Source organism: Salvelinus fontinalis, chromosome 11 (genome assembly GCF_029448725.1).
Source record: "Salvelinus fontinalis isolate EN_2023a chromosome 11, ASM2944872v1, whole genome shotgun sequence".
NCBI classification, from domain to species: Eukaryota; Metazoa; Chordata; class Actinopteri; order Salmoniformes; family Salmonidae; genus Salvelinus; species Salvelinus fontinalis.
In genome coordinates this window covers 44,317,268-44,329,562 of record NC_074675.1, presented here as the reverse complement: position 1 = coordinate 44,329,562, position 12,295 = coordinate 44,317,268, and the positions used below count along the sequence as shown (strand labels likewise).

Below are 12,295 nucleotides of genomic sequence, written 5' to 3'. Positions count from 1 at the left end.
TTTTATTCCAGTAATGCCAGTCTGCTGTGTAAGTAAAAATGATTTAACTTTTTAATAAAACACAATACAAGGCTTGCTGCAGAGCAAGAACAACAGGTTATAAGGTAGAACATAGAACTGCAGATGTGTAGAACTTGTTCACTTAATATAAGCACTCCAAGTAAAATATCTTCCATTAAATAAAGCTGAAAACATAAATGTGATATCAACAAAACATTGACTCAAAAAATCTACAATTCTGCAAAAAAAATAAAAATAAAAATAAAATAAAAAATCACTAAATCAACCATTTTGCAATCGATAATTCATAGTAGGACACAGCTATGCTGCACATTTAGGGGCGTCTTCCGACTGCAGTGTGTCCTGTCCTCCCTGTACGTTCTACTGTTGGTCCTGTTTGTTGCCCGTTGTGTTCGGTGTGACTGTCTCTGCTGTGTCTGAGTCTCTGTCAGATTCCTCCTCCTCCTCATCTTCTGTGGCTGTGCCCTTCTGGCCCAGGGGCATGGCCCCTTTCCTTAGAGGCAAGACAGTGAAGAAGGCCTCCTGCCAGTTCCCCTTCTCCAGGTACACCAGCATGATCTCAAACACTGTGCCAGGGAACACACACACACTTAGAAATTCATAAATTAACATAAAAAAATCCTGAACACATTAATTCTATCACATACACTTCATATACAGAAGTATGTGGACACCCCTTCAAATAAGTGGATTTGGCTATTTCAGCCACACCCGTTATTGACGTGTCTAAAATCGAGCATACAGCCATACAATCACCATAGACAAACATTGGCAGTAGAATGGCCTTATTGAAGAGCTGTGACATTCAACATGGCACCGTAATAGGATGCCACCTTTCCAACAAGTCAGTTCGTCAAATTTCTGCTCTGCTAGGGCTGACCCGGTCAACTGTAAGCGCTATTATTGAAGTGGAAACGTCTAAGAGCAACAACAGCTCAGCCGCGAAGTGGTAGGCCATGCAAGCTCACAGAATGGGACCACTGAGTGCTGAAGCGTGTAAAAAATCCTCTGTCCTCAGTTGCAACACTCACTACACAGTTCCAAACTTCCTCTGGAAGAAACGTCAGCAGAATAACTGCTAGTTGGGAGCTTTATGAAATGGGTTTCCATGGCCGAGCAGCCACACACAAGCCTAATTTCACCATGTGCAATGCCAAGCGTCAGCAGGAGTGGCGTAAAGGCTCGCCGCCGTTGAACTCTGGAGCAGTGGAAACGCATTCTCTGGAGTGATGAATCACGCTTCACCATCTGGCAGTCCCACGGACCAATCAAAGTTTGGCGGATGCCAGGAGAACGCCACCTGCCTGAATGCATAGTGCCAACTAAGGTTTGGTGAAGGAGGAATAATGTCTGGGGCTGTTTTTCATGGTTTGGGCTAGGCCCCTTAGTTCCAGTGAAGGGAAATCTTAACAATACAGCATACAATGACATTCTAGACGATTCTATACTTCCAAGTTTGTGGCAACAGTTTCGGAAGGCCCTTTCCTGTTTCAGCATGACAATACCCCCATGCACAAAGCGAGGTCCATACAGAACTGGTTTGTTGAGATCAGTGTGGAAGAACTTGACTGGCCTGCACAGAGCCCTGACCTCAACCCAATCGAACACCTTTGGGATGAATTGGAAAGCAGACTACGAGCCCGGCCTAATCGCCCAACATCAGTGCCCGACCTCACTAATGCGCTTGTGGCTGAATGGAAGCAAGTCCCAGAAGCAATGTTCCAACTTTTAGTGGAAAGCCTTCCCAGAAGAGTGGAGGCTGTTATGGCAGCAAAGGAGGACCAACTCCATATTAGTGCCCATGATTTTGGCATGAGATGTTCGATGAGCAGGTGTCCACATACTTTTGGTCATGTAGTGGACCACTAATGCTTTAAAAAAAATAATTCCATAAGGGTCAACACTACATGAATAGGCCACAGTAAATGGAGTTGGTGTCATATCTTGAGGTGTAAATAATTAGGATAGTTCCTCACCGTGGTTGACCGCCAGCACTTTGCGGCTGTTCATCTTGACAAAGCTGTTCAGTGGGAGCTGTGCGTGGTCGATCCCCAGCTCCTGAGCCCGTTTAAAGGTGATGCCCTACAGGATAAGGTTAAAGGTCAGACCAACAACTGAAAAACATGGGACGTGAAGAGGGCTCCCATTTAATTGGCTCAAATCTACGTGAAGTGTCTAGGGGTAGGGGGTCGATTTGGAATTGGATGTCTGACTTGCTGGTCAACACACCCAATCTGTTAGATAAAAAAATATTTTTGGTGTCCTGTGGAAATCGACCATATAGTCATGTTCTAAATATTGTAGGTAATTCTGTGTTACTGAACCTTGTGGTGGTTGTGATCCACCAGGCCCCCGATGACATAGGCCTTGGTTTCATCCAGCTCTGTCAGCACATTGGGAGAGTCCGAGGTCAAATAAACCAGCTCCTCCTTGGCCATCAACTCATGGTATGCCTCTGTTTTCACCGTTATATCCTGCCCCGGACACACACACAGAAGGTACCAGGTGTTCATGTAATTTGCAGCCTTTCCCTCTTCACCTATAGAAGTCCTACGGCCTAATGACACATTACTCTTCCTCCAGTTACAGCTCTCTTTAACCACCCAGAAACACACCGCTATGTATTTCCCTTGGTCATTTCAACATGCATTGACCGTGTGCGTATTCAAACTAACAGACTTTGTACACTCACCTTCCAGTTAACCCATCCTTCATCAGTCTTATCCATGTTTTGCTTCAGCTGTCCACCAAGGCTGGTTAAATAAAACTGGGAGAAGGAAATAAAATACACCACTTCAGTCTTGAATCACTTGACTTCAGTGGAGGTTGATGGATGATGCTGCAGGGGATGACGATGATGGCAATGTCCTGTGGGGCAGGTAGACTGACCTGAACAGGGTGCGCCGCTCGTCTGTTAACTGAATAACATCTCTGGATTTGTTTATGGAGCTTCCTCACATCCTACACAGGGGAGACAATACATAAACACTGAAACACAGGATTCAATACCGTGCCTTTCTTGTATTTACATGGAACGTTGCAGACAAACAGAAATGCCATGAATAGAGTTGACTTGATTCGTTACTCTACATATCTGAGATGAATGTCTGTTCTACATAATATTTTTCTATCTGAACATTCCACAATGTTGTGCCCTACTGACCACGGGGGCCCTGACAGCCTACCGACCACGGAGGCCCTGACAGCCTACCAACCTACCTTAAACATCATGAGGTTGTCGAAGCTGCAGTCTATCACCAGTCTCAGGGGGCTACTGGTCGTCACCTCTTTCCTCAAACGCTTCCGACCCACAAACTCCCCTCCCTCCTCCCCCTGGTTCTTCCTCTCAAGGCTCCTCTTCTGCCTCTTCTCCTTCCGCTTCTGCCTGGGAAGCACACCACAAACTAAAAGTTTGTCAAATGGAAGGATTTCATGACACTATAATATATACTTAACCAGGTAGGCCAGTTGAGAACAAGTTCTCATTTACAACTGCGACCAGGCCAAGATAAAGCAAAGCAGTGTGACACAAACAACAACAGAGTTACACATGGAATAAACAAACATACAGTCAATAACACAATAGAAAAAAATCTATATACAGTGTGTGCAAATGAGGTGAGATAAGGGAGGTAAGGCAATAAATAGGCCATAGTGGCGAAGTAATTACAATTTAGCAATAAACACTGGAGTGATCGATGTGCAGAAGATGAATGTGGAAGTAGAGATACTGGGGTGCAAAGGAGCAAATAAAAACAAAAAAACAATATGGGGATGAGGTAGTTGGATGGGCTATTGACAGATAGGCTATGTACAGGTGCAATGATCTGTGAGCTGCTCTGACAGCTTATGCTTAAAATTAGTTAAGGGAGACATGAGTCTTCAGATTCAGTGATTTTTGCAATTCGTTCCAGTCATTGGCAGCAGAGAACTGGAAGGAAAGGCGGCCAAAGAAGGAATTGGCTTTGGGGGTGATCAGTGAAATATACCTGCTGGAGCGTGTGCTACGGGTGGATGCTGCTATGGTGACCAGTGAGCTGAGATAAGGCAGGGCTTTACCGACGAATATGAAGCGAGGGCCAGCCAACAAGAGCATACAGGTCGCAGTGGTGGATAGTATATTGGGCTTTGGTGACAAAACGGATGGCACTGTGATAAATGACGTCGCCGAAGTCAAGGATAGTCAGTTTTACGAGGGTATGTTTGGCAGCATGAGTGAAGGATGCTTTGTTGCGAAATAGGAAACCGATTTTAGATTTAATTTAGGATTGGAGATGCTTAATGTGAGTCTGGAAGGAGAGTTTACAGTCTAACCAGACACCTAGGAATTTGTAATTGTCCATATATTCTAAGTCAGAACTGTCCAGAGTAGTGATGCTGGACGGGCGGGCAGGTGCGGGCAGCGATCGGTTGAAGAGCATGCATTTAGTTTTACTTGCATTTAAGATCAGTTGGAGGCCACGGAAGGAGAGTTGTATGGCATTGAAGCTCATCTGGAGGTTAGTTAATACAGTGTCCAAAGGAGGGCCAGAAGTATACAGAATGGTGTCATCTGCGTAGAGGTGGATCAGAGAATCACCAGCAGCAAGAGCGACAACATTGATGCATACAGAGAAAAGAGTCGGCCCGAGAATTGAACCCTATGGCACCCCCATAGAGACTGCCAGAGGTCCGGACAACAGGCCCTCCGATTTAACACACTGAACTTTGTCAGAGAAGTAGTTGGTGAACCAGGTGAGGCAGTCATTTGAGAAACCAAGGCTGTTGAGTCTGCCGATAAGAATGTGGTGATTGACAGAGTCGAAAGCCTTGGCCAGGTGCACAGTATTGTCTTTTATCGATGGCGGTTATAATATCGTTTAGGACTTTGGACGTGGCTGAGGTGCACCCATGACCACCTCAGAATCGAGATTGTATAGTGGAGAAGGTACGGTGGGATTCGATATGGTCGGTGATCTGTTTGTTAACTTGGCTTTCAAAGACCTTAGAAAGGCAGGGCAGGATAGATATAGGTCTAACAGTTTGGGTCTAGAGTGTCTCCCCGTTCGAAGAGGGGGATGACCGCGGCAGCTTTCCAATCTTTGGGGACCTCAGACGATACAAAAGAGGTTGAACCGGCTAGTAATTGGGGTTGCAACAATTGCAGCAGATAATTTTAGAAAGAGAGGGTCCAGATTGTCTAGCCCAGCTGATTTGTAGGGGTCCAGACTTTGCAGCTCTTTCAGAACATCAGCTATCTGGATTTGGGTGAAGGAGAAATGGGGGAGGCTTGGGCAAGTTGCTGTGGGGGGTGCAGAGCTGTTGACCAGGGTAGGGGTAGCCAGGTGGAAAGCATGGCCAGCCGTAGAAAATTGCTTATTGAATTTCTCAATTATCGTGAATTTATCGGTGGTGACAGTGTTTCCTAGCCTCAGTGCAGTGGGCAGCTGGGAGGAGGTGCTCTTATTCTCCATGGACTTTACAGTGTCCCAGAACTTTTGGGAGTTTGTGCTACAGGATGCAAATTTCTGTGACAATTTCAATATGACATTATCATACACAACAAGGCACTTCCTGCTTACGAAAATCAACATTAAAATGTTTCATGTGGGCATGCTTCAAGGCACAACTTGCCATAAGTCAATAGTGGCAATCTATGTAGAGTTGAATTCGGTTGTTTGTAAGTAGTGTGATGATGTCTTACTCTTAAGTCAATAATTTGTCAATATGTACATAGTCACAAAGAAGTAGACTACGTGAATGCATGGGGGGAGTTGTCATTGAAAACATTACTTAATACTTAAAACAGTAACGTATACCTAGTTAGCTACTTACTTGCGAAGATTCCTCTCCTCTTCCCATTTCTGGTGCCTCATAAGCTTCTTCCTCTGTTTTTTTGAGAGAGTCTCGGTTTCTTTTTTATAAGCACTGCTCTGTCCCTCTTTATTCTCAGTGGCACTGGCAACATCATTGTTCTCCTTTGATGGTGTTAAATATTCGCTGGACATTGGTCGTGTGTTTTTGCTTCTGTAGCAAACAGCCAGGTTGTCGCTACTACTAGCTAGTGTTCAAATGCACGTTACTACTGGGAAAGTAAAGCTTACCAACCACATGCATATAATAATTCACACACACATTCGCTAACTAATGCTTTTAATTTAAAAAAGGACCCTCTAAAAACATAATACATTGGCTAAATGTTCCCTGTCAGTCTGGCCATTCCACATGTACCTTTTTCCGTTGTCCCACAATGTGTCCTCTTCAGCAAACACTGCATAGTCGCACAATTAATGACGCTCTGCCGCTAGCCAAAGATCTAGGTTCAATCTATCTGTGCTATGCAAACTATGGTGGTGGAAATGAAAGTAAAAGTTTAACTTGTTTCAGTTGCAACGAGAGGAGATATTGAACAACATGAAAATCTTCACTGTTCTCCTTTGTTTAATTCCATATGCAGGTAATTTAGAACATATATTCTGTTATTAATATTATTATTTTCTGTTTACCCTTTATGCTATATTTCATCCCTGTTGTGGCGGTTCACAACCTCCCCATTAGTGTTGAACGATTACTGTTTTTTTTTTTAGGTCGGTTGGTTGATTATTTAAAAAAATAATCATGGTTTTCGATGTAATTTTTAAAAGAAAACATGAAATGCATTATAAAATAGAGCTTTTAAATGAAAATAAATAATGAACATTCAATTGCCAAAACATTGGGTAGACATCAATAGCAAAATAGGAAATTAATATGAAATGATACAATATTTATGTTGTGTATATTACTTATTTGTCATTCCTGTAATCAACTCTGCTCAGGCAGTAGCAGTCAGCCAGCCAGGCCATCTAACATGACGTCCTCCCTATACTGTAATGTCTATAGTTATCCTATTTAGCTAGCCTACCTAAGTAGCTGTCTAAAGAAATAATTTGACTAAGTAGCTAAGTCATACTTTCACGAACTGTCTCTGTCCTTCTCATCGTTGTGTTGTGCATGTACATTCGTCTCTCAGACGGTCTTGTGTGTATCGCTAACCTAGGGTAGCTGGTGTAAAGGTGTATTCGTCCAAAGATCGTTATATAATGACGAGACGCTCATTTCTCCGCCCTAACAATGAGAGTCGTTGTCCCAAAGACGGGAAGGCAGGCGACAAGCTTAAATGCTAAATAAACCCTTAGAAACCCATTGGGCTTATTTTGGACAGATTTTTCCGAGCGTGAAACCTCTCGCTTCGCCTCTTCCTCTCGGATCTGTCTGAGCAGGAATAAACTGCCGCAATGAGTTATGGTCTTTGTGGTTTATTACTACGTTTCTGCGCTGAAAAAAAAATTGTATTTAAGTAATTAAACCGACTTCGGTCAATTAGGTCTACTTGTTTACCAACCACACAAAAAACAACCGAAATATCGTTTAATCGCTCAGCACTATTCTCTTTCCTCCCCAGGTGTGCTTGGATTCCTACAGGTGCAATGGCTGCGCTGTCGACTGACAGATGAGTATGTATGGACAAATGCTGAGGGACACGTTGAAACTAATAACAGCTACAGAGATGCTGTGTTGCAGTTTGACAACTCAGGGAACAGCGCTATGTTGTCTGACTCAATCACGTTCCTTGTTGCAGGTGAGGTCAGATCCGTGTAGTGGAGAGTAAACTCCAAAACTATTTTTATTTTGTCATTGGCTTTACCCACCTATTACGCAGTGTGTTTGGTATGGTTTATGCACTCTTAGCACCTTTTTTTCTATCTAGAACTGAAAAGGATTCTTCGTCTTTCCCCATAGGAGAAACCTTTGAAGAACCCTTTTTGGTTCCAGTTAGAACCCTTTCCCCAGAGGGTTTTACACAGAAGCGAAAATAGTTGTATCTGGAACCAAAAAGGGTTCTCCTAGTTCTATGGCAGTGTTCACAAACCTTTTTTGAGTCAAGATCACTGCTCTGATAATAAAAAAATTTAAAACATGAATTAAATCGAACATTATCCTAAAAACTGTTCTGTAGGTGTAACAGTATAACTTTAGTACGTCCCCTCGCCCCGGGCGCGAACCAGGGACCCTCTGCACACATCAACAACTGACACCCACGAAGCGTCGTTACCCATCGCTCCACAAAAGCAGAGCAAGGGGCAACGCTACATCTAGGTTTCAGAGCAAGTGACGTAACTGATTGAAACGCTACTAGCGCGTACCCGCTAACTAGCTAGCCATTTCACATCCGTTACATAGGCATGATGTTTGTGCAGTAGGACTAATATGACTAATAACCGTGATCACAGCATATTAGCTCTATGCCTGGCCTGCCAATATTGATATTCTTAGACCATATTATATTTCAAAACTCAAGCTTTGATAACAAAATAGATCAGTTGGTGTAGCACTTGCGTAGCATAAATGTAAATAATTAGCTTTTTGTTTTACTGGACTGATGGGGGGGTCAAATCATGACGTCAGTGATTTTCAGGTCGGAAGGTCAGAGCTCATGAAAGATGCCCAAGTTTCCAACTTGACTTCCGAGTTAGATGACCTTTCAAAGCGATTTCCCCCAGTAAAATCACGTTTTTTCCCGACTTCCCAGTTGTCTTGAACACACTGAAATCTGACATTTCTGAGTTCCCAGTTTTTATGAACACGCCATTAGTCTAAGGAGAGGCCTCCGGTGAGACTGAACAGAGAGGGGGGACACCGTCTTCCAACCAATGGCGAAACTGGAGTAGCACCGCATCTGCCTCATGCACATGTAACCGATGTGAAATGGCTAGCTAGTTAGCGGTGGTGCGCGCTAATAGCCTTTCAAACGGTGACGTCACTCGCTTTGAGACCTTGAAGTAGTGGTTCCCCTTGCTCTGCAAGGGCCGCGGCTTTTGTGGAGCGATGGGTAACGATGCTTCGTGGGTGACTGTTGTTGATGTGTGCAGAGGGTCCCTGGTTCGCGCCCGGGGATGGACGTAAAGTAAAACTGTTACACACAAATTTCTGTCGTTCCTTTGACACGAGAATGTGAAATATTCCTCGATATTAAAATAAACACGTGAGCTGCTAATGATAGTAAAAACGCAGGGCTATCGATACACTTGGCTACTCATATCAGTCTGTGTACCTCCCCTTTCCTCTATTGCCCTTACCTTCCTCACACTCTCCCTGTGGCCTGTCTTTATGTAGCTGTGATGGTGCTTATGACCCGCTCTCCATCCGTGCGGGTCGGCCTGCAGAAAGAGACGACCCTGCACTGTCAGTTTGCTGTGGACCACAAGGTTCCTCACCTTACAGTCGAGTGGCATCTACAGCGGCACGGAGAGCGCCGGACCAAGCTGTTCAGCTACTCCAGCAGCTCAGGTCAGACAGAGGGCAGCGGGGTGGCAGTGAAGGGCATTGCTGGGGGGGATGCCTCCCTGACTGTGCCCATCACCAAGGTGAGCAGTGAGGGGATGTACGTGTGTTCCGTCCGCGTACCCCCACTCAACGGGAGCGTGGACATCGCGCTGCACATCATAGGTGAGACCTCTGGGGGTATGAGGGAGGCAGCTCACTGTGTTGGGGTCTAGTTTTCAATTCAGTCAAATCAGAAAGTGAATTGAAATCATTGAAAATGTCTTAATGACTTGAGGAAGTGCAACTTTAAATAATCACACAGATGCATGGCAGACACTAGATGGCCATCTTTTGTGTTTCACACCTCTCCTCCCTCAGAGCGTCCTGATGTTTCCTTGACCACAAAGGAGGAGCAGATCCCCAGCGTAGTGTGTGAGGCTAATGGCTTTTACCCCCTGGACGTGGAGATTGACCTTTTCAAGGAGACCAGCAGTGGTCAACGGCCTGAGAAGCTGGGGAACGTCTTGCACTCTAGTCACCTCCAACATCATGACGGTACTCACTCTTTGGCAGCCTTCGTCCGGCTGCGGCCCTCCCCTCAGGACTCTGGGTGCGCAACCTATTCCTGTAGAGTGTCACACGTCTCCCTGCAAGGTCTGTACATCCACAAGAGCATTATCGGCCCAGGTGAGATCAATCAATCCCATGTATAAAGCTCTATACATCAGCACCAGTCACAAAGTGATGCAAAGATGGTTAGAAAAACAGCCTAGTTAGAAGACACCTAGAGATGACTTAAACACAGCACGTTTTAAGAGGACATTTCTGTTCAAATGTTAGGAGTTAATCCTCTGTGTGAATGTAATATTGTATTATATTTAACCTGTGATGAATCTTATCAGGCTGTTGGACTTGGTTTCATCTGACCTTGCCTGGATTGGTATGCCTGGTTTTAATGATCATTTTCATAGGTGAGCCTTTCCTACTCTGTGGACATAATCATTGAGTCACTGCTAGAATGACTGATAATTCACTCAAATTATAAAATATTATTTTGGTTTCCTTAACCTGTAAACTTGTTCGATGGGACAGTGTTAATTGATTGTGAGGACAAATTATTTTCTTTCACAGCAGTAACAAGACGACGTTTTTTTAACAAGACAGTAAGAAGACGATAAAAGAAAGACAAAACAAGAAAGTCTCCACCTCCTTGTTCCCCCTTTGCAGCTCAGTGCTTAATTTGGACATTTTGGGTGTGTGAAGTACCTTTATTGTTTGTTTAATTGCTTGTATTTAATAATTACTACACTGTTTCTGGATTGTGTGTTTCAACAGTTCTATACTTGCTTTGGTATTTATTATTCACATAACTTGACCTATGAATAATTATCGATTCATCTCAATACAACATTTTATTATGTCCTATTTTCTAAATAAATTTCTTATGTAGACTGTAGTTATAGCGGTAAAGTCCACTGGTCATATTAGCCATGTACAGTACCAGTCAAAAGTTTGGACACACCTACTCATTCCAGGGTTTTTCTTTATTTTTACTATTTTCTACATTGTAGAATAATAGTGAAGACATCAAAACTATGAAATAACACATATGGAATCATGTAGTAACCATAAAAGTGTTAAACAAATCAAAATATATTTGAGATTCTTCAAAGTAGCCACCCTTTGCCTTGATGACCGCTTTGCACACTCTTTGCATTCAGATTTAGAATCTTTAAACATCGATGATAGGATTAATTCCATGAGTTTCATTAAGTCAGTGTATTTGTATTTATTATGGATCCCCCTTTGATTTTCCCATGATGTCAAGCAAAGAGGCACTGAGTTTGAAGGTCGGCCTTGAAATACATCCACAGGTACACCTCCAATTGACTCAAATGATGTCAATTGGCCTAGCAGAAGCTTCTAAAGCCATGACATAATTTTCCAAGCTGTTTAAAGGCACAGTCAACTTAGTGTATGTAAACTTCTGACCCACTGGAATTGTGATATAATTCACTGTAAGTGAAATAATCTGTCTGTAAACAATTGTTGGAAAAATGACTTGTGTCATGCACAAAGTACATGTCCTAACCGACTTGCCAAAACTATAGTTTGTTAACAAGAAATTTGTGGAGTGGTTGACAAATTATTTTTAATGACTCCAACAGTGTGTGTAAACTTCCGACTTCAACTGTATGTTTACCTTTGATGATGTTAAATGGCATTATGCTTAATCTTGTTATCCCGACTATAACTATTTTATTAACATTATTATTCTCTTGGCCAAATATTATATTCACAAATGTAAATGGGGTGGAAAAATTCCTTATTTTGTAGTTTTTTTTCCATTGAACTATTCTTCTATTGTGTTATTGACTGTATGTTTGTGTCACACTGCTTTGCTTTATCTTGGCCAGGTCGCAGTTGTAAATGAGTACTTATTCTTTCTTTGGGGGGGTTTGCCTGATGTTCTATTATTTCATTTTTTTCATTGTCCCTGTATTGATGTGTAATATTATTTTTGCAATAAACTAAATTTAAAAAAGAAAATAATAAGGCATAATGTACTTTGTAATATTCATGTTATACCAGTGCAGTGGTATATTTTTATATAACCAACTATTGCACTGATATTAGCATAGCGTTAATTAGCACACATTTGCACGTGAGCTAGTGTAACGGATGTGAAATGGCTAGCTAGTTAGCGGGTACGCGCTAATAGCATTTCAATCGGTTACGTCACTTGCTCTGAGACCTGAAGTAGGGTTTCCCCTTGCTCTGCAAGGGTTGCGGCTTTTGTGGAGCGATGGGTAACGACGCTTCGTGGGTGTCAGTTGTTGATGTGTGCAGAGGGTCCCTGGTTCGCGCCCGAGGTTGGGGCGAGGGGACGGTTTAAAGTTATACTGTTACACTAGCTAATTGCTTACAGTAAGTGAATCTTATTTGGACAAATTTGCCTATTTGAGCATCAAGGCTAGGTTTACATGTA

The 12,295-nt window shown here is 43.0% G+C and overlaps 2 protein-coding genes across 2 annotated transcripts; one reads left to right on the top strand and one right to left on the bottom strand.

The window, feature by feature from the left end:
• Positions 1-29: 29 nt before the first annotated feature.
• Positions 30-6,372, bottom strand: LOC129865775 (tRNA methyltransferase 10 homolog A-like). The gene is made up of 7 exons (XM_055938783.1): positions 5,836-6,372; positions 3,241-3,406; positions 2,911-2,982; positions 2,714-2,788; positions 2,346-2,495; positions 1,998-2,103; positions 30-587 (listed from the first exon to the last, which is right to left on the bottom strand). The coding sequence occupies exons 1-7, from the start codon at positions 6,006-6,008 to the stop codon at positions 382-384; spliced, it is 948 nt and encodes a 315-aa protein (XP_055794758.1). The 5' UTR covers positions 6,009-6,372; the 3' UTR covers positions 30-381.
• A 1,295-nt stretch (positions 6,373-7,667) lies between these two features.
• LOC129865776 (tapasin-related protein-like) lies at positions 7,668-11,869 on the top strand. The gene is made up of 4 exons (XM_055938784.1): positions 7,668-9,489; positions 9,685-9,993; positions 10,209-10,277; positions 10,438-11,869. The coding sequence occupies exons 1-4, from the start codon at positions 9,162-9,164 to the stop codon at positions 10,482-10,484; spliced, it is 753 nt and encodes a 250-aa protein (XP_055794759.1). The 5' UTR covers positions 7,668-9,161; the 3' UTR covers positions 10,485-11,869.
• The last annotated feature ends 426 nt before the right edge of the window (positions 11,870-12,295 follow it).